The sequence below is a fragment of the Panthera onca genome, chromosome A2 (assembly GCF_046562875.1).
Source record: "Panthera onca isolate mPanOnc1 chromosome A2, mPanOnc1 haplotype 2, whole genome shotgun sequence".
Classification (NCBI taxonomy): domain Eukaryota; kingdom Metazoa; phylum Chordata; class Mammalia; order Carnivora; family Felidae; genus Panthera; species Panthera onca.
This window is the reverse complement of record NC_138340.1, coordinates 121,115,788-121,137,873: the sequence shown is the minus strand read 5'-3', so window position 1 is coordinate 121,137,873 and position 22,086 is coordinate 121,115,788. Positions and strand designations below refer to the sequence as shown.

The 22,086-nt window shown below is 44.8% G+C and overlaps 1 protein-coding gene across 1 annotated transcript in view; it reads right to left on the bottom strand.

Moving 5' to 3' along the window:
• WIPF3 (WAS/WASL interacting protein family member 3) overlaps nt 1–22,086 on the bottom strand; it is a 78,339-nt gene that overhangs the window by 43,471 nt on the left and 12,782 nt on the right. Inside the window, exon 2 of the mRNA XM_060632808.3 lies at nt 17,129–17,279. Coding sequence (XP_060488791.2) covers nt 17,129–17,221 — 93 coding nt within the window. The 5' untranslated portion in view covers nt 17,222–17,279. The remainder of the gene's footprint in view (nt 1–17,128; nt 17,280–22,086) is intronic.

The window sequence follows — 22,086 nt, the reverse complement described above, 5'->3', positions numbered from 1 at the left end:
ACTTTGGATTCTGATCTTTCCATGTGTCTTATCCAAGGGGGAAGACCGAAGGACTTCACTGATTTAGCGATCCCACAGCCTAGCATAATGATTTGTAAGAAAACAGACATTAGAGGGATTTATGCCTATTGACTGATAGGTTTTAAGATTTACTAATGAAAGGTAACAAAAGTAAAAAAAAAAAAAATCCCTCACACTTCTTATGCCGCCCATGAGGTTCTTACATGACTGTATCCTATGCCGTCACCCTTCCGGACAAGGGTATGATCCCATTTTCATGTTTAGGTCCAGTGATCCAGCAAGGCAAAACAAATATAAATAAATCAGAAGAAAAAAAAAGCAAATTAGAATATCAAGGCTGATAATGACCTTATTTTACCAATATTTAAAGAGAGAGCTATCAAGGATTCTACTTCTCAATATTTAAAAAAACTTTTTTTTAATGTTTATTTATCTTTGAGACAGAGAGAGACAGAGCACAAACGGGGTTGGGTCAGAGACAGAGGGAGACACAGAATCTGAAGCAGGTTCCAGGCTCTGAGCTGTCAGCACAGAGCCCGACGCGGGGCTCGAACCCACGGACTGCGAGATCATGACCTGAGCCGAAGTCATACGCCCAAATGACTGAGCCACCCAGGCGCCCCATCTACTTCTCAATATTTTAAAGTTGGAAGGAAACAAAGTTATTTATTAAGTGTGACCAAGATTTAGGGAAAGGAAAACTATAGTTTTTAAGGATAGATAAGGGAGATATGTAACAGGGGAAAGGATGTAGAAGAATGAAGAAAGGTGGAAGGAGAAATATGGATATAACCACTGCTGTGCATATAAATGAAGGTGGGGGGTATGCCTGTAGGGTTTTCAGGGGAAAAAGACAGAAAAGGAAAGCCTGTGAGGGAGATATCTCTCTCCAGCTACATCTCTATGTACATACATACCTATATATAAGAGAAACACACAAAAGAACACATATTCCGAGACAAAGACAGAGTTGCCAGATAAAAACGGGGTACTCAGTTAAGCCTGAACTTCAGATAAACAAGAAAAATGTCAAGTTTAAGTATGTCCGTATCTGTTCCCTACTTACACTAAAACAATGATTTGTTTTAGTTGTAGTACAGCTGTTTAACTGAAATTCACGTTTAACTAAGCGTCTTGTATTTTTATCTGCTAACTCTGGCAACAGAGAGAAAGTAATAGAGGGAAGGTGGCCTGAAAAAAAGTGAAGGAGACCAAGAAAAGAGAGAGTGAGATGATTGGAAAAAAAAGAAAAAAAGAGGACTGACGTTCACTTTTTGTGGTTTCTCTGGTGCCATTAAAGACCCAAACCCACTCTGTACTTTCGCCAGGCTAGGTCTACACCAGGACCTGCGAAGGCTCACCCTGGGTCCACCCATGCACTCCAGCCATAACTGAACCCCACCACTGCAGCAGGAAATCAGCTAGTAACAGCAAGGTCCTGGGAAGGGAGCCAGCAAAGGCTATGCAGTGAGCAAGCAGAGTGCTTTTCTTCGTGATGGCTGGAAGACCGTCCCATAATGGATGCTAAAATGATTTAAGGTTGCACGGAATCGACACAACTCTTGATCCGAGCTTCCAGAAATAGAAGTTATCTGTCCATTGATTCTGAAATGCATGACTCCTGCAGCAACCTCAGCAGTTTATGTCATTCGTAGCAAAGGCTTTGGAGGCCTTTAAACGAGGTCTTAGGGGCAGAAGGCCCCTTCGAATCAGAGATTCTGCGTGTTTCTAAACAGTAGACAAAAGAAGACAAAACAGAGAAAGCAAGAACAGAGCGATCGATAAAAGCACAAGAAGTTGGGGGGAAGGACGTGCATACGCAGCAGGGGAGTGAAGAAACAAGCTGCAGATTCTGTCTGGGGGTGGCTGGCTCTGGGACCAGATTTGCCCCAAGTGACCTGTCCTCAAGGTGCGGTGGGGTAGCTGAGGGGGGCGTCACCGAGATGGTGGAGGTGCTGGGGTTTCTGCACTGGCCGACGAATGAAGGCATCGTGTATGTGTTTGCCAGGGCGGCCGTAACCAAGTCCTGCAGCCTGGGAATTTATTAAACAACAGGAGCTTACTTCCCCACAGTACTGAGCCTAGAAGTCTGAGATCCAGGTGTCTGCAGGGTTGGTTTCCTGTGAGGCCTCTCTCCTTGGCTTGCAGGTGGCCGTCTCCTGCCTGTCTGCATCCCTATCTCCTCTCTTACAAAGACACTGGGTCTATGGGATTAGGGCCCAGCATAATGACCTCATTTAACCTTACTTTTCTCTGCATTCACCCTAGCAGTCACATTCTAAGGTCCTGGCGGTTAGGACTTCAACAAACGAACTGGAAGGGGACAGCCCATACCGTGCTGAATCTGTGACTCGGTGTCTAGGTCGTGTAGCTATAACCAACCTCCCACCACTGGGCACCTCCAACCTTTACCAGCAAGAACTTGGTAATTGTGAACAAACACCCTGGCTTAGGTCAGTTCTGCCTTAGGGCCCTCTGCGTGCCGCGGTGGGTCTGAGGTCCTCATATGTAAAACAGGACACCCAATTTGACCCTGACCCATTTGAACAGTGTGTCAAGGTCAAGCGGATGTTAAAATTAGTCCACCTGTTGCCACACAGTGTTATCTGTAATGAAACAACAATACCCATAATTGCTGGTGGATGTTAATACTGCACACCAGAACGCCCCACTCCGTATCTTCGCTTCCAATTTAATCTCACGGAGGATTAAAGAACAGAGCCACAGCTGAAAATTCTTTTGAGGGCCTCAGAATAGTGTTCTATAAATATAGAGAAAATTCTGGGAGGAGTACATCTCTGGTTCAACCTTTCAAATTCTTTTTATGCTGATGTCACCACCAGCAGGTGGCTTGCCTGTGTAACATGAGCTTTGTGTCACCAGCGAACTCCTGGGAGGGTGCGCTCTCATTCACAGAACACCAATTTCCGGAGAAGCTCCCAAGGCCAGGACCCACCCTTGGCGTTGCTCATGCTGTGAAGGGTAAGGCCGCATGACCTCCCTCCTTAGGGAGTTGATCAAAGTAGGGTGAAGACAGGCGATACACAAATTGTCTGAAGTGCAATGGCGTTTAAACTTGGCAAGACGCTACCAAGATGTGAATGCGGGATGAATTGTGAGCTTTCGTTTCATAATGAGTTCGCATGAATTCTAAAGCCAGTGAAAGGAAAAAGACCGTCTGTATGCACCATAACAACACCATCTAACACTTTTATGGCTGTTATTCCCTGCTAAGCACTTTACATGTATTAATTCATTCAGTCTTTGCATCAGCCATTATGAAGCAGGTAGTACTTAAATAGAGAACAAAACTAAGGCACAGAAAGTTTAAATAGTTTGCCCAAGGCCACTCAATTTCCAGGATAGAAACACAGGAAGGCTGGCTCGGAAATCTCCATCACTTTGCTGTGTTACCTCTAAAGAAGGAGCTACACTAGTCGGGCAAAGATCCCTGTGGAAATGCAAATGGGGGAAGCACATCAGAGAAAATATTCTGCTAGTCCTGCTCTCCGGCCTCCTAACACTGGCTGTCTTGGGCTTGGAGGGCATGTCCCAGCCATCTCTGCCATAACTGCAGCCCTGGAGGCCAGCCGGTACAAGGGACAGCATGCAGGTGACGAAGTGCAAAGACTCCACCCTTTGTGCGACTCTGAGCAAGTACTTAATCTCTCTGGACCGCCGTTCGTCCGCCATGAATTGGCGATGATTCCAGTAGATGCTGCTGGGTCTCATCACCTGCCTGCTCTGCCTCGCCTGGAAGCTGACACCAGACAGCGCCCCGACATGCTAACTGCTTGTGGGTCTCTGTCAGAGGGATTCCCCGGAGGGGCGTGCACTCCACGGTGACAAGGGTGACGAGGGTCGGTGGATAAAGCCCTAGCCCCTCGCCCGTCAGTAGCACAATCCAGGCAGATTCTAGAGTCTCTCAGGGGTCCCCTGCAGGATGACACCCCACTTTCCCACACACCATTCACCTGCTTTCCTCTCTCCTCTATTTTGCTTCCTCGTTCCCTTGCCAGGGCTTCTAGGCATCACCTCTCAAATACACTACCTAGAGACCCTTTCCTCCAAGTCTACTTTGAGGGGAACCCACATTAGATAAAGCTCTTTTCTTTCTCACAGAGGATAAGGAAAGATCCAATGAGGCTCTATGGGAAGTTGTGAAATTGTCAAGCTGTTTACAGTAATATATTAGAGGATTGCTATTTTCAATAATAATCCAAAGGTACTATTATAATTGCCATGGAAAAATGTCCATGGCAGATGATTTTGGATGCACACCCGTTTTTTCCCAAACTTGTCCTCAAAACCTGTAACTCAGCCATCACTGTGGGTCTGTGGCAAAAGCTCCAAGTTCGGGGCAGGAGGCAACAATATCTGGTAGCAAACAGACACAGAGGTTTGGCAAAATACACTGATTCCTCCAATGAAGAGGGCAAGGGGGTCTGCCACCAGGGAGGGGACGACATACAAGAAGTTACAGCAGGTCAGAGGGGTCCTGCAGGTTAGTAGTGCTCTGGATGTCAACGCAGAAGAATTAAGGAACTGGGTGCTTGGGTGATTCTTGCTGGTCTTGGTTCTCCCGGGGTCAAGGCCTTAAAGTAACATTCCTGGGGTGCCTGGGTGGCTCAGTCGGTTAAGCATCTGACTTCAGCTCAGGTCATGATTTCACAGTTCGTGAGTTTGAGCCCCGCGTCGGGCTCTGTGCTGACCACTCAGAGCCTGGAGCCTACTTCGGATTCTGTGTCTTCCTCTCTCTGCCCCTCCCCTACCCCACGTTCTCTCTCTCTCTCTCTCTCTCTCTCTCTCAAAAATAAACATTAAAAAAAAATTTAGAGTAACATTCCAGAATAGTGTATCCTAATACAGCTGTTCATTTCACCTAAAAGCTAAACCAAGGGAAAGTGTGCTTTTTGTGTGAGTTTAGAGTTCTCAAATAAAATCTCATTGGTTCCTCAAATCCTCCCTAGGATACTTTTCTCTCCTTGCTCACCCTCTTCCCATTTTGCACTTGAGAATCCAGTCTTTGAAGACAAGTTTAAACATCTATCTATCTATCTATCTATCTATCTATCTATCTATCTATCTATCGTACAAGCTGGGGAGGAGTAGAGTGAGAGACAAAAACCCAAGCAGACCCTGCACTGTCAGCACAGAGCCCTATGTGGGACTCGAACTCACTAACCACAAGATCATGACCTGAGCGGAAATCAAGAGTCGGCTGCTTACCCCACTGAGCCACCCAGGCGCCCCTACAAATGTTTCAAGATTTAGAATAGCTTTACTCTTTAGGCATTACCTAGCAACAATTAAAACAAAATGAAGCAAGTCCTTGACAAAGCCAAATGACATAAAATCAACAGCCACCCCCTGCCTCTCCCCTAGAGGACGGTCCCCATTGTGCGGCCTGAGAGGGTGAAGGGCAGGGACTCCCCAGGTCACACAGAGGACACGGGTGAGGCAGATGAGCGGGAAGCTGGGCTCCTGAAACTCCTGCTCGGGGCCAGCCCAACCGGCACGGACACGTGGCTGGTCTCACCAACCCACTTCTCTGTGCCAAAGCGCAGCAGGAAGGAACACCATTGAATTTCAGAAAGTTCGCCAAGCCTTCCATGTCAGTCACTTGACCACTACTCTTATCCAAGCCAAACAGGCCAAGTCTGGCGCTGTTACTAATGGAATATTTATGCGCCTCGAACACAAAATCATATTGTTCACGTTCACGTAAAATCAATGGAGGGAGGAGGTGGTTTTGTATGGCCCTGGTGAGGAGAAGCAGTCATGGTTTTGCCCAGGTGAGGGTCAGGATTCCATGAAGTATTTGGTCAAAATAAGGAAGGGGAGGTTGAGCTAAAGTGACATCTCCAAAGAGGGAAAGAGGAACTGATGTGTGAGTTTGCATGCTGCTTAGAAATTACTGGAATGGAAACGGGAAAACCAGTGTGCCAAAGAGAAAATCTTGGACACAAGGAAATGACCCTCACATCTTGCTCTGTCGGGCCCCGGGGGGAAAGGAAGATTATCAATCTCTGTCTCCTGACCCCCACTCTCAGGATCCTCCTGAGGGCAGCCTTTCCTGGCACAGAGACAGAAGGCCCCTGGACCCAAAGCCCCTAAAGTGAGTGCAACTGACAACAGGGCCTGGCAATAGCCGAACCGATGCAGGAGGGTTTACTGTACTCACGGAGAGACGAGTGTGCAAGCCGGTGAGGCCGTGCTCTAAGCCAGGCTGTCGGGAGTGGTGGTAACCTGTGTGCAGCAGGCACAGTGCTCTCTGCCCCCTGGGAACAACCATTACCATTGGTGGTGAGTCTCTGCTTGTACCCATACTGACCCTAGCTTTCTGCAGTTGCTCGAAACGGGGGAAGGAAGGGTGCATGCTCCCCTCGGTGGGTGCAAATCTCCATGGTGGCCTTTGAGGAAGTGAGCAAGGACACGTCACATTTCCAGTGAGGCTTTTTCCCTTAGCTTTCCCTTAGGTTTTAAAAATCCTTCCTTTGGATACGATAAGGGCTTTTGGTGCATATTTTTAAGCAATAGTTATGGATTAATGGCCAAAAAAAAAAAAAAAAAAAAGTAACTCACCTACCAGTCCTGGTCTGTGTTTGCACGAAGGCCCCCTGAGCCAAAGGAATGGGTTTTACTGGGCCATTTTTGTCCTGTGTGACAAAGCCTCGAGGGGCAGCTGGGCTCTCTATTCCTGTCGCAGATCTGACCCCCAGCATGATTGTACTTTTTCTTCCTCCAGTGGAACCAATGGTAGTTTCTAAAAAATTTGAGTCTGCATGGCCAAAAGGGCAGACGTCTATATTTCACAGTTGTGGGTTTTACTTTTTTATTTTTATTTTTTAAAGTTTATTTATTTTCCTTGAGAGACAGAGAGGGAGAGAGCATGAGCACAGGTAGGGGAGGGGCAGAGAGAGAAGGAGAGAGAAGATCCACAGCAGGCTCTGTGCTGTCAGTGCAGCATGGGCTCCTGCCCAATAAACGGTTAGATCACGACCTGAGCCAAATCAAGAGTCAAAATCAAGAGCCGAAATCACAACCAGTGACTGGGGCACAACCAGGCGTCCCAGTTGTGAGATTTAAAGAAGTCCCTGGATGCCTGCGATCTGACTTCTTGAGATGCGCTGTTCACCTGCTCCCGAACCCACAAGGTTTTGTTTTGTTTTGTTTATGCTATAACATATTTCCTAAGCTACCTCGAGGGCCAAAGTTTTTGCCTCAGAGTTGGTTTTAAAGTACCTCTTCCCTCACCCGCCTCCGGAATCCTTCCGCAACACAATCACAAGAGGCATGCAGTCAGAGAGGAGACAATGTCGAAGGTGAAAATTCTTCCATATCTGGGTGGGGTGACCTTGGTGCTGAGAAGGGTTGCCGGCTGGGAAAGTTCTGCCTTAGTAATTCCCACAATGTCCTCCGTGCTCGGAGCAGAAAACACCAGCTAGTGCTAGGCGTCCTTGTCCCTGGGCACAGGACGGTAAAGGCAACAGTTTTACAAACCACTGTTTGTTATCTGGCGTCCGCACTAGGCCTCAAGGCTTATTTAAATAAAAAGTAGCAAGGGATATCGTGATGGCCAGCCTCACAGCTTCTCCGACATTCCCCTTCAGAGTCACTGGAATCAGGGATCAGCCTTAGGAGGGAAAAAACAAGCCATTCTGTGACCCAATGAATAGAGACAGCAGATCTGCTGTAGGGAGGTGGCACTAAAACTGTGACATTAACCCCAGAAAAACAGGAGCCAGATTACATGGTGGGGAGGAGGCAACACAGAGAATTTTAAGCAGACGTTCTATGCTTCCATGGCATAGAATTTCTTTATATCAACCAGTATCCCATCAGTGTTCAAATTCGCCCTGGCTGGTAGAGTTTTAAATGAAAGTCTGGGCCAGGCAGAGAGAGACCACACCATAACGTCTGAATCACAGCCTCCCGGAGCTGTCACAAGGCCCAGAGAACATCTTTCTTTAGATAGGGGTCCAGAGCCAGCCAGCTGTGCTGGAATTCTTTTTTTTTTTTTATTTTTTTATTTAAAAAAAAAATTTTTTTTTTTAACGTTTATTTATTTTTGAGACAGAGAGAGACAGAGCATGAACGGGGGAGGGGCAGAGAGAGAGGGAGACACAGAACCGGAAGCAGGCTCCAGGCTCTGAGCCATCAGCCCAGAGCCTGACGCGGGGCTCGAACTCACGGACCGCGAGATCGTGACCTGAGCCGAAGTCGGACGCTTAACCAGCCACCCAGGCGCCCCAGCTGCGCTGGAATTCTTGCACGAGCATCACCGTGAAACCTTCCAGGGAAATGTGTGCCTTCCCCCAGGCAGCCTCTTGGTCTGCTACTGCCCAGCTGCTTGTAAACCGACAAACCAAACAGCAGCTGAGAAAACAAAGCCTCCTCTACACGTTGGAAATATCTGGACCCGGCTTCCATTCCATGGGATCGTCCTAAAGAACGAGCCACATCTCCACTTATTCCTCCTCCCCGGTTGCATGGCTGAGGGCTCTGTTGCCGACTTCAGGTATTTCCTGCTACACCCCTGGTCGCAGGCCACTCAGCTCCGTGGGAGGCACGAGAGAGGAGAGGAGGCCAACCATTCACTTCCTTGGAATCGTGCTACACGAGCAGATACCGGCACAGGGGAGTTGGAGCCCCTGAGAACCCGGACGTGGTAAACTCTGCCCTGTGTTTTTGGACTATTTTCCAACCACTGGCCTAACTCCCCACTTTAAAGAATAACTCAGGCTTCCAACCTTGATCCTGACTTCTGGGGTGTGACTGCCTGCTCCACACTGGCCACAGGGACCCTTGCCCTCAACTTCCCAGTCCCAGATCTGGTTACGTGCCCAGCTGTTTCCTGGTCCCTGAAATAATAGCAGCTACCATTGACTAAGCAAGCACTGGATAAGCAACAGCTTCTATCAGTATTTTACTTGGATCCTCATAATAGCCCCATGATTTGTGCATTCTACATATATTTACCACTCTACGGGCAGTGTGCCTTACGAAGTCGTATTATTATTCCCATTTACAGAGAGAAAGGTGAGGCTCAGAGTTACTAAGGAATTTGCTCGACATCATATAGCTAGCAAGTGGCACAGCAGGGGTTCAGTTTCCAATCTGCACAATTCTAAAGCCCACATGTTTTCATTTTATTTATTGAATTAATTCATTTATTTTTAACACACCACACGGCATCACTGCATGATCCCTGCTGACCCTGATGGCTCGGCCCAGCGAGGGCTGAACGGACGATGGAGAGCACAAACATGTTTTTACACCTTTATGTTTTAAGTACTGTACACGGAGCAGGTGCAATCCTGCCTTCGCCAGCCTGAAAACGCATTCCAACTCCTCTATTGTGAACAGACCTTATTAAAATGGAAATCTACGGCTCCCATGTCCAAAACTGGTACATCGTGTCGCCTTCCTGGAGTTTTGAAATGTGTTTATGTAAAGGAAAGGAGCAAGGTCTATTCTCTTTGAAAAGAGTAACAAACTGGAACGGGTAGAGCTTTTATGGCTTTTAAAATAATAACTGGGTGTTAACTTTTGCTATCCCTAAATGTGTTACTTCTGCTAGAACTGCATTCGCCTTATAAAACATTCTTACTGAAATTTGAATGTGTTGAGGCTGTTCTGACACAACAGAGAACGTGTTCTGGCTTTCGAGACTTATGCAGGTATAAGACGTAAAGTGCTGGCTGGTTAGCTCCCAGCGGGTTTGCCTTGCAAGTTGTATTTTCGCAAAACTCACTAGTTCAGGAAGTAAGGCTAGGTATTAAGTGCCTACTATGTGCCTAGGTCAGTACTAGGCACGGTCTCAGGGCCACTCACTAACTGCTCACCGGCCCCGTGATCCTTTCAGTTCTGAACTTGTCTGTTCTAGAGAGATCTCAAAACACTAGCAGGACACGTTCAGTGCCTGATGCTCAGAGAAGCAAGCTCTGCTTGCTTAGGATGAAAGGTGACTAATTTAGAGGACACGGGGCTCTTTAAAGATGAGATGTCAGGGGCTTAGGATGAAAGGTGACTAATTTAGAGGACACGGGGCTCTTTAAAGATGAGATCTCAGGGAACAATTGGTCCCTGCTCTGGGAACAACCAATTGCACACAAAGTACTACCATGACGGAGCAGTGATCAATGACAAGACCGGACTTCTCCGGATTCAGGCTCTAGGCTCCTCAGAGGCAGAGAGTGGGTAAGTCTGTGCAGCGAAAGCTCCACAAATTGGCATAATGGCTTGGTCAAGGTTAAGGGCCCAGTCTGCGGTCACAGAGCTCAGTCCCCACTGTGTGCCCAGTGTTGCGAGCAGCAGAGACCTCGAGCCATGAGACCATGAGTGAGCATCTACCTACACAGTTTTGTCTTGTTTTGTATAGTTGGGACCACACTACCTATAGGTAGCCTGTTTTTTTCATGCCATGCTACCTGTCTTTTCATTAAACGTTCCAGAAAATGTGACCTTCCTGCCTTATCCCTCAGCTCAGGTGCTGCAGGAGAGTGACTTACGCTCCTGGGCTCCTATGAAATTTGATAAAAGCCTTTCACGAGAGCTTGCAGGCTCTCTGGCCAAGTCCCAGGCATTATTAGTGCATAATCCTGGCCTCCAGCACACCCCTGCAAGCCTTTTCCTTTTTGTTCCTGCCACCCCTCCCACCTCACAGCTGCAGAAACAAGAAACACATTTAAATACCGCCCAGAATGGCCCTTTGGAAGGATAACTGGCAGGTCCTGCCACACCTCTCTCGCTCACACACCAAGTAGATCTGTTGCAAAGACAGGCTCTCCGCTTTCACTGGAGCAGTGCTACTCCTTGTGGGTGCAAATGGGCACGAGAGGGAGAATCAAGTTTTTAAAATTACTTGAAGACAAAGGTGTAGTTTTGCAACGTGTGAAGCAGAGTCCACACGTCAATTTAATACTCTCCTAATAGCTTGGCCTAATGCAAACGCCTTCTCCTTGTCCCAGCGGTCACTGTGAATTCCGGGTTAAGTGTTCTCAATCCCTTATTAGCAACACTAATCAAAGTGTCAGAGCGTCATGAGAATCGGAGTGACAGTGTTTAAGAATTTTTTTTTAACCTCTCATTATTCCAAATACACCAGCAGACATGCAAATGACCTTTTCCAGAATATAGGGTAATATGCAATTCTACTAAGCCCCCCTTCCGCCTAGCACCCCTCAACTCTGCATTGTTTTTAGCCACAGCAAACACAAAACTCTGAAAAAGGCTTTCACGGGACTTCAGATACCACTCCATTTTCCACGTTTTCTTTTTTAGATTGACATGTTTTTCTATACCACGTGAGCTCCTGCATCCTAGAGATGGTGGGAAAAACCTCCCAATGTAAGCCACAGCTGATATTTCCTGACGCTGGAAAGTCCCCCTTGCCTGTGAATCATGCAATCCTTAGACTGCAAGGAGAAAAAAATAACGCAGGGTTTCCCGAATGCCAACAAAGACTCTGCAAATGGTAAGGAGGGACAGAAAAGCGCGGGGCCACAAGATGCTTCTCACTGTAATTTCCCTGAAGCATTTTAGTAAGTGCTATCTCCAGAACGGACAGGCAGAAATATATGGCACCATGATGTTTTCTTACTTAGAGTTTTGCTTTTCGTTGTAAATAAATGATTATCAAGCCAGTTTCCCCTTTGTTTTGAAATAATAAGATACAAGTTCTCCTTGGGGAATTGTTTTTTTCCTTAAGATGTTTAACCTTGAGGGGCGCCTGGATGGCTCAGTCGGTTAAGCATCCGACTTTGGCTCAGGTCATGATCTCGGGCTCCGTGAGTTCGAGCCCTGCGTCGGGCTCCGTGCTGACAGCTCAGAGCCTGGAGCCTGCTTCAGATTCTGTGTCTCCCTCTCTCTCTGGCCCTCCCCCCGTTCATGCTCTGTCTCTCTCTGTGTCAAAAATAAATAAACGTTAAAAAAAATTAAAAAAAAAGATGTTTAAGCTTGAAGAGCAACATTAAAAAATAATGCTGCAAGAATTTACAAACCTGCTTCTTAAATAAACACATGCTGTGGCCATGACCCTACCATCAGGCTTTCCCTTGGCCAACCCAACTCCAAACAGTTTATCAGTTGGTCAGAGACATATATATTTCCTTCCTCTTGAGTAGACAGTGTAATGTGATTATGGCAAGAAAACAAAAAAACCATAGGCCCTCAAGGAGTTTATTCTCTCATATTGGACACTACAAAAGGGTCGTAGTAGATTTGAAAACAAAAGTTCAGTAAAAGTCTACTGCATTTTCAAAAATCAAATCCATTATATTTTCTTTAGATTTTTAAAGTTACATCCTGTAACCAAAGAAACAATAATAATTTCATTGTAAGTGGACCAATACACCAGGCAGGCAATTTTGATATTGTTACTGGATTTTAAAGGGATAAGATGAAAGACAGGATTATGGGGCAAGAAAAGAAGGGAAACAAGATGGTGAAGACTGTCTGGCTTTTAATTAAAGCTTGCTCCAAAACTTTAGCAAGTCCCATCTGCCCTCTTCCTGGTTCCACGCTCATGTTTTTGGAAAAAGAAAAGCTGCACATCACCCAAGAAGAGGAGACAAGGATGGAGGGACAGGAAGGGAAGAGGTGAGAGGTGGGAGGAAGAAACCAAAAAGTTTTTGGCCCTGGTTTGATCCCCAGATCTTCCAGAGCTAAGCTGAAGCTTGACAGGACGCTTTCCATGACAGGGGATCCCACAAAACACACAAAATGCCCTCGGTCCTTGCAAAGGTTACATCTAGAACAACCTGCCACGTTTCTCCATGAGCATGTATGTTTAAAGTCCTGACCACCGGTTAGGAAGACATTTACCTCCCTTTCTCAACCCTTCCATGCAGATATTAATTCATGCATACATATATATTCACTCATTCATTCAATGAGCAGAGTGCCTGTTTATGAGCCAGGCACACAGAACTAAAGGACCACACAAAACATACAATGTGGCCCCCAGTCAAATAGAAACAAAATTAAAAACTGATAACTGCTATGAAGGAGGGGTTCAAAGTAGGTTACAAATGCCACCGTGGGTGTGAGGAAATGGTGCTCCATGGAAGTGACATCTGAGCTGAGATGCACAGAAAGATCTTTCCAGGCAAAAGGAAGAGCAACGCTGAGATCCTAAAGTAGGAGACATGGCAGGAGGGGCACAGCAGAGGTCTGAGAGATGGGATGGGCAACAGTTAAGAGAGGGACGGGAAGTCCTTGCAAAGTGGCACAGGGGAGGGACAAGATCCAGTGCAAGTGTATCAAGATCATTGGCTGCAGGTGACCAAAAGAAGGCTGAATGAAGCCAGCTGGCTTGTAGGACAGGTGTTGGCAAGCTTTTTCTGTAAAGGGCCAGAGAGTAAATATTTTAGGCATTGTGGGCCAAGAGGCAAAATCATCGGTGTTACGTAAGTACAATACAACCAAAAAAAGAGAACAAAATTTCCACAACATTTTTACTGACGAAGTTCAAAATGTAATAATAATAATAATAATAATAATAATAATGGAGTGTAATTTCAAAACTACAGTCTGATGAATGAGAAAATAAAATCATTCCGGGGGGAATAACAAGTTATTTCATTGGTGTTTTGCCACTGTAGCATGAAAGCAGCCACAGACAACATAAACAAAAGAGCATGCCTGCAGTCCAATAAACCTTTATGAGCTGAAATGTGAATTTCACATAATTTTCATGTGTCATGAAATATTTTTCTTTGGGTTTTTTGCAACCATCTGAAGAAGTGAAAGCTATTCTTACTTAGCTCACGGGCTGTACAAAAACCGGACCGTAGGTTCCGTTCTTGTTTGCCAACCTCTACTGGAGAAGATCCCACATCCGGATGTGTGTAATTGCTTGCTCAGAGTACATTTCTGGCAGGTGATTTTTACAGGGCGATGCTATGCATTTCTTGTCGCATGACTGCAAAAGGCTAGTGACATAAGGTCATTCCATTGTAGGCGACGCTAAGTTTACCATTTTAAAAGTACATTTCCCCCTTTGCAATTAGAAGTAATCTGGGTGATCCTTGGGATCCTATGCACGTTGTATTCCCCCAAAACGTTTCACGAGGTGTTTTTAGCTTTCATGGATGATCCTTGCCTGAGTCAATCATTACACTGGAAGTTACAAAATAATTTTGATATGACTTTAAATGGCCGCCTAGTATTTTGTGGATTGCATAATCAGGTTTTAATGAAATTGCCTGGTATTAAAATTTTAGATTGTTTCTTTTCTTTCTTTTTTGGTTGCTATTACAAGTCATGCTTTCATTTATATCCTATAGCTAAATATTTCGTACATCTATGATTCGTTTCTGAAGGAGAATTACTTGAAGTGAAACTGTATCATAGAATATAGCCATTTTGTAAAGGGTTTTGATCTATATTAACAAATTGTGTTTTAAGGAATTATACCAATTTTTGTTCCCATTAAAAATTATAAGTGCTTGGTTCCTGATATTTGAGCCAACATTTAAAATTTTTTTTTTTAACATTTATTTATTTTTGAGACAGAGAGAGACAAAGCATGAACGGGGGAGGGTCAGAGAGAGAGAGAGACACAGAATCGGAAGCAGGCTCCAAGCTCTGAGCCGTCAGCCCAGAGCCCAACACGGGGCTCGAACTCACAGACCGTGAGATCGTGACCTGAGCTGAAGTCAGACGCTCAACTGACTGAGCCACCCAGGTGCCCCTGAGCCAACATTTAAAAAGTATCATCACTAGGGCACCTGGGTGGCTCAGTTGATTGTCTGACTTTGGCTCAGGTCATGATCTCGTGGTTTGTGGGTTTAAGCCTCGTGTTGGGGCTTATTTTAAATTGTTTAAATAAGTTTCTCCTTATTTTAAATTGCGTTTATTCAATTATAGTGAGGTTAGAATATTTGTATTTCTTCCACCTGGTCATATCTTGTGTCCATTTTTCTACTTATCCTTTCCATATTGATTTGTAAGAGATCTTTATATACTAAGGATGCTAATTCTTTCCCTTTAATATTCATTGGGTATATTTTTTCCAAATTGTAGAAAGATGTGATTATAAAAAAATTATTAAAATTTACATGGTTATTTTCCTCCTCAAAAAAATTAGGAATGGAGGAGGGAATGGAAAAAATTAACCAAATGTAGCATTATTTTTATTATGAACTTACGCATCTTTAAAGAAAAAGAACTGCCTAGTGAAATTTAAAATTATCAGCATTCAAAATTCTCTTCTGATCTTGGTTACTTATACATATTATTTAGCTGATTTCATTACACACAAAATGTGCATTGTTTCTAATCCATCATTCCATAACTACTTGCCATAATAAGCACAGTTATAAATGTAATTTTTAATTAACTCTATGACAAAATGCAATTTTTAATTAACAGCATGACTTAAATCTCATTTAGTTCTTATAAACCATTTAAGGTCTAATTTTTCACTAGAATACACAGCATTACTGTGCACATCCTTGTATTAATTCTTTATGGTTCCTTTAGGGTTAAACTCTTAAGTCATTCTCAAAAACAAAACTACTCGATAACCAGAGGAGAGTATGATACGTTTAGGTTTTTATGGTTTTCCGCCAGAGAATGTTCCAGAAAGACTCATTCAACGTTTATTGAGTCCCAAGTATTGGAGTGTCACCAGCAGTGTTTAAAAGGGCTTATTTCCCCAATCTCCAATGATATGGGTCTTGATAAGTTTATTTATTCTGGCTAAGTTTACACTGTTGTGTATTGTGGTATCTGAACTTGTTAAAAGTGGCACTTCCTCAGTGCTGGCTAGTCCACACAAGAGCCACGTGACGGTCCCATGTATGTTTCCTTCACTTATAAACTTCATCTCCTTTATCCCTTGTGGGATCAAATTCAGCAGGGGAACTGCAACACTTACTTCTATTCTTCCTATACTGGTTGGAGAGCTTTTAGATATAATTCACGTTATGTGTTTTCTTTCCACTCCCTTCAAGGGCAAGAGCCACGTTTCAGGATGCGTCCCTGGCATGTTAGATATGGTCAGCACGGAAAGCAAACGTCCCTGGGGTGGCACCAGGCATGCCCTCACTCTCACCGGGGAGGGGGATGGCAGGCGAGGGTCTATTCCTGGCTTCTGCGGACTTGGTTCATATCATCCCTAGGCAGCCCTGTCTCTGCGTGCACATCACCATGGCATCGTATCTTTCATTTCCCACTGCAAACAGGAGGCGTGGTCAGTGCTAGACCTGGCTTTCTGCAGTGGCCCGTGGAGTGGAGGCTCAGTGGGGAGAAGTGCTCCAGGTTTTCCTCCCAAAAAAGGTTCACTGTCAGCATTAAGCACTGATATTCTTCTAAGATGAGAGGGGGCATGATCGCACCCCCAGGGAACATACGGCAAAGTCTGGAGACACGTTTGATTGGCACGACTGGGGGTGCTCCTGGCCTCTAGTGGGTAGAGGCCAGGGATATTCCTAAATATCCTACAAGGCACAGGACAGCCTTCCGCGACAAAAATTATCTGGCCCCAAATGTCAGTGGTGCCAAGGTTGAGAAGTCCTTTCTCTAAAACGAAGTAACTGTCCTCTATGCCTCTTTTTCTAAACCCAAACTATTACACCGAAAAAGAGTGTCCAGTAACACAAACGGGAATGGACTGAATTCAGTCTTGTGTAGATAGGGAAGTTTCCTTTAGAGATTTATGTTTCATTGTGGCATTTCGCACGACACTTCTCTTCTTTGCACCCAGAACTAGGCAACTGAAGCCCAAGCAATGTGATCACCACCCAAAGGGCACACTGGAAGCCGACTCAGCAGCACCCCACATCGGCTGGTGCACTTCGCCTCAGTTAGGGGGTCTTGGGAAGCTGTATTGCGCAGCAGGACTCAGAAGAGAAATTACACAGATGTTTGTATACAGCGCAGAGACAGAAGTGGGAGAGTTCCGGAGGAGTGGGGAGAGAAGTACCTGGCCGGGCTGGCTTGGAATCGGACCCCAGAGCCCCCAGAGGCAGCCCCGAAAATGCCACCTGCCACAGGGGAGGTGGTTCTGAACACTGAAAACCTTCTGCTCAAGTGCATTCAAAGCAGCTTATACTCAACAGTGAACCAGACTGACAAACTGCAAAACAGCAGGTCTTACCGGGGGCGCTGGTGTCGGGGGAGGGGGAGGAGCCCCCAAAGGTGGGGGAGGTGGAGGCAGAGGAGGAGGTGGTGGTGGTGGTGGCACTGGCATATGTCACAGCGTCGGTGTCTCTTGCTTATGAATGGTCCCCAGGAGAATGGTTTCTGCCCTGAAAGGGAGAAAGAGATAGTTTCGAATCCGGATGTCTTTATCCATGTACAGGTTAGTATGTGACACGCAGACACTTGCATGTAATGGATGGCTTCTTTCTTTCACTTGTGCACTCATTCATTCTTTCACTCATTCATGCTTTCTATGAATATTAAATGCCCACCGTGAGGCGGGCATTGTGTCAAGTGCTAGACACAAAAGAAGTAGCTAGATTTTAGACAGAATTATGTGATAAAACTGGTAGAATTTAGCTATTTATGTCTCAATGTCAGTAGAATATATGTCAACGGCAATACCTCACTCCATCATGATTTTTCCAAACAACTGCGTTCGATCTCCTTAGCATCACACTTTTAATCATTTCTGATGCAATTTAAAAATATTCTGTACGTGCTCCAGTTTTCCTAAGCAGAACAAATGGAATGAAATGTCACCTTTCTGAATGTCACGGGCTCAACGTTGCTCATGATGCCAGCCTTGAACCAGGCTTACCACGTGCATTAATCATTCTCCTGCTTCCTTCTCTACTGTCAGCTCTTACTTTTCTTTCTGTTGTTGTGTTGTTGTTTCTATACAGTCTGGTATGTGCCACATAGAGGGCTTTGGAGCACAGATCTGCAAATACGGTTGTTTCAAACAGCTAACGTTATAGGATGTCTGATCTGCAAGTAAGTGTATTTCTCTGCAGAGCAGGGCCGTGCGTGCGTGCGTGTGTGTGTCTGTGTGTGTCTCAGAATCCGCATCAAGACACGCCAAAAAAGCCTATACTAGATAAACTATACTTAAAGCCTATACTAGATAAAATTCCCACCATGTAGAAGAATGAGGGAAACCTATGTCAGAACCTAACAACAGTTTAAGTGGAAATAGAAATAAACATCTGACTTAGGCAGGGGTACTTCTGTGTTCCTTCTGTCTCTGAGGTTACTGGAAGGCCAGAACAAGGCCTGTGCCTGTTTCTTTAGCTCTAAACTCCTGCGGCATTTGTACTATTCAATGTTAATATTCTTATCTCTTAGAGGCAAGAAGCAATTCTGTAACCTGGTACTTTGTTCTTAATCTAGTCCACAGGATTTTGCTTACTTAATACGCATTCTCTTTACCTCTGTGGCTGCTATGCGACCAGCTAATCACATGAATTTCCACAACAAGCCTCTGAGGTGAGTAGTGTAGTCCCAGTTTTATCGGTAAGAAAAATGACATTGAAAGCTATCAAATAGCCTGCCCGAAGTCCCACATAGCTATCAACTGGCAGACCTGGGATTGGAACCCAGGCTTCCCAGGCTCTAAATCCAGCCTCTTCTCAGTGTGATTTTTTTTGTCTATTGTGGTAAAAGGCATACAGTGTAAAATTGGTCATTTTTGTAATTTTAAAGTATACAGTTCAGTGGCATCACGTGCATTCACAATGTTGTGAAATCAACACCACTATCATTCCCAGAATTTTTCATCGTCCCAAACAGTACACCCTAAGTAATAACTCCCCCTAGTCCCTGGTAGCTTCTATCCTACTGCATATTACTGTGCATTTGGTTGTTCTAGGTACTTCAAATACAATATTTGTCCTTTTGTATCTGGCTTATTTCATTTAACGTCTTCAAGCTTCATTCGTGTTGAAGCACGTGTCAGAATGTCTTTCCTTAATTGTATGTGTACGCATTTTGTCTACTCATTCATCTGTTGATAGATACTGGGGTTGTTTACACCTTACGGGTGCTGTGAATACTGCTGTGAACACTGGTGTGCAAATATCTCCTCGAGACTCTGCTTTCAATTCTTTTGGGCATATACTTAGGAGTGGAATTGCTGGATCATATGGTACTACCCTGTTTTCAGCAGGATTAAGAATCTCCTAAAGGGCATTTGGGTGGCTCAGTCAGTTGGGCACCTGACTCGTGATTTTGGCTCAGATCACAATTTCACGGTTCACGGGTTTGGTTCTGAGTCGGGCTCTGTGCGGACAGTGTGGAGCCTGCCTGAGATTCTCTTTCTCTCCCTCTGTCTCTGTCCCTCCCCTGCTTGTGCTCTCTTTCTCTTTCTCTCGAAATAAATAAACTTAAAAAAAAAAAAGAATCCCTTAAAACTGTGCAAAATTTAACATGGTGTAGGCTATACATGTAAGTTCAATTTTCATGTGGCAAGAACCCTTGATAGTTTTTGTAAGAGTTCCAAAGAGATGCGTGAGCTGGTCACCGTAGGAGACCGCAATTGTCTTATAAAGTATTCCCCTGGAAGTTACTCACGCCTGGTAATTTATGTGTCACCGTTTCTTCCCTTGACAGTAAAACAAGAACAGAAAGACTGAAAAAAAAAAAATACTCATCCAAGTCCAGAGAGTAAAACTATACTAAAATTGGGCAGAGACCCCAGGTGGTCATTGGTACTCCTTCCTGGTAGTGGCCATGTCATTTTATTACACAATAAAATGTCAATTGTCACTAGACAATAATGGAGAGTCAGATGAAGCTGGCATTTTACTGGCTGAATGCTAAAGCGAGTTGGATGTGAGCCCACAGTTTAGCTGGAGCAAATATGAATGATCAGTGATTTGTATTTTAACAATTTCTTTCATAAAAGGCCCTGGGTATACGTTTTTATTATGATCCTTAATTCAGTGGCAAAATAATTTCATTCCGAAATTGACAGTAGGGATTAAAGACTTGGCTGAACTATTTTAGAGCAAGAGAAAATCTAGAGGTCTCATTATGTGAGGCTTACATCTCTTAAGCAGAACAGATGAGAGGAGAAAGACCTGCTTCCTTTGGTGAAGAACTGAAAAGGGATTAGAAAAGCAACTTCAGAAACTTAAGTGTCGGGGCGCCTGGGTGGCTCAGTTGGCTAAGCGTCCAACTCTTGGTTTCGGCTCAGGTCATGATCTCACAGCGTGTGGGTTCGAGCCCTGTGGTGTGCTCTGTGCTGACAGTGTGGCTCCTCTCTTTCTCTCTCTGCCCCTCCCCTGTTCACTCTCTATGTCTCTCTCCCTCTAAACAAACAAACAAACATTTAAAAAAAGGAGCTTCAATGTCACTTACATAAAGGTTTTGTCGTTTATCTAAGGAAAAATGACCATAGGAAATAATTAAGGAGAACTGTGGCAAAACTATTCATGTAACCGATCGGCACGAAGCTAGATTATATTTTCCAGCCTCCTCTGAAGTTAGATGTCACCATGTGACTGAGCTGTGGCCAAGAGAACGAAGGCAGATGTGATGGGCTCCACTTGTAGCTGGCTCATAAAGACCTTCTACCCACGGCTTTCCTCTCTTCCTCCATCCACTGGCTGCAAGCAAAAGTCCTATGTGTGGGCACAGCCACAAGATATAAGGAATCTGGGTTCCTGACTCCCCTCTTTAAGGCCATGTGCCAAACATTTGACTGGATTTTACATAAATGATAAATGGACTTCTACTGTGTTAAGCCATGGAGGGTTTGGAGTTAATCTATTATAGCCACTAATTTTTAAGCTACCTAATAATGGAACCTAATAGAATATAGCCAATTCCCATTATTTGTGGTAGTTATATTCTTGAAGTTGCCATAAGCACTGAATTAGCAAATACTGAACCTCTGCTCTTAGCAGAAACATAGGATTGGACCCCTCTGGACATCCAGTCACAAGATTTTTGTCAATTCATTAATATGTAATCTTGTTTTATGAGTGTTTCTGCTTAAAGACACATAATTTAATATATATTGTTGGTACATTAACTTGCACTCATGCCAACAGCATTATAACTCGTGCCTGAATGAAGGTTATCTAACACACATTTTCCCCATAAGGTACATCACAGCCTTTTTGTGCTCAAGGACACTAGACAGCACTTCAGCATTATATGCCAGAGGGGACATTTAAAACAGCAGACCAGGGGCACCCGGACACTCAGTTGGTTAAGCGTCCAACTTCAGCTCAGGTCATGATCTCACAGCTTGTGAGTTCGAGCCCCACATCAGGCTCTGTGCTGACAACTCGGAGCCTGGAGCCTGCTTTGGATTCCGTGTCTCCCTCTCTCTCTCTGCCCCTTCCCCATCTCTCTCTCTCTCTCTCTCAAAAATAAACATTAAAAAATTTTAAAAAAAAGACAGACTCACCAGCAATAAGCACAAAAATTTGAAAAACATGGGACTACACAGAATGTAGAAAGAACGCCTGTTTACAGTAGGACAGCTGGAACAAGAATACAGAGGGCTGCCTCGTTCAACCTCAGCTGGGAACAGACATCCGTGCACGGGGCGACTCAAGATTTTCCCCTACTCTGTGCGTGTCCTTGAACAACCACGGAAGTGCCTGTGAATACTGACTTTGGGGTTGGTTAGCAAACTATGGAATCTGTGAGTAATAAGGATTGGCTGTAACTTTTTGAGCCCCCTGTATGTGCTCAGCACCATAGTAGGTACTTATAATACACCGTTCTGTTTAATGCCCTCAACGACTCTGTGGGGGACGCTGGCATTTCCTATGGTGGAGAACTGGATTTTGACTCAGACACATTACTTCGTTTCTGGTGAATTTCAGAGATGAGTTAACGCTCTGGCCTCTGGGATCCAAGACCTCATTTCTTTGTTTCAGTAACTTGGCATAATTCAGGTCATAGGACTTCTCTGTTTCCAGTTAGCAAAGGTTTTTAAATATTTCTGAGACCCTCAAGTGGAAAGGACCAGATACAGGGAAGTATAATTCTCCCACTTGCTCTCCCTGAACCTGAACACCGCTTGCCGTCCATTAGCTTTATCCTGAGAGATCTGAGCGTAAGTAGGTGCCACAGGGCTTCCGGCTCGCTGAAATCGCCGGCGTGATTTTTTTCAAA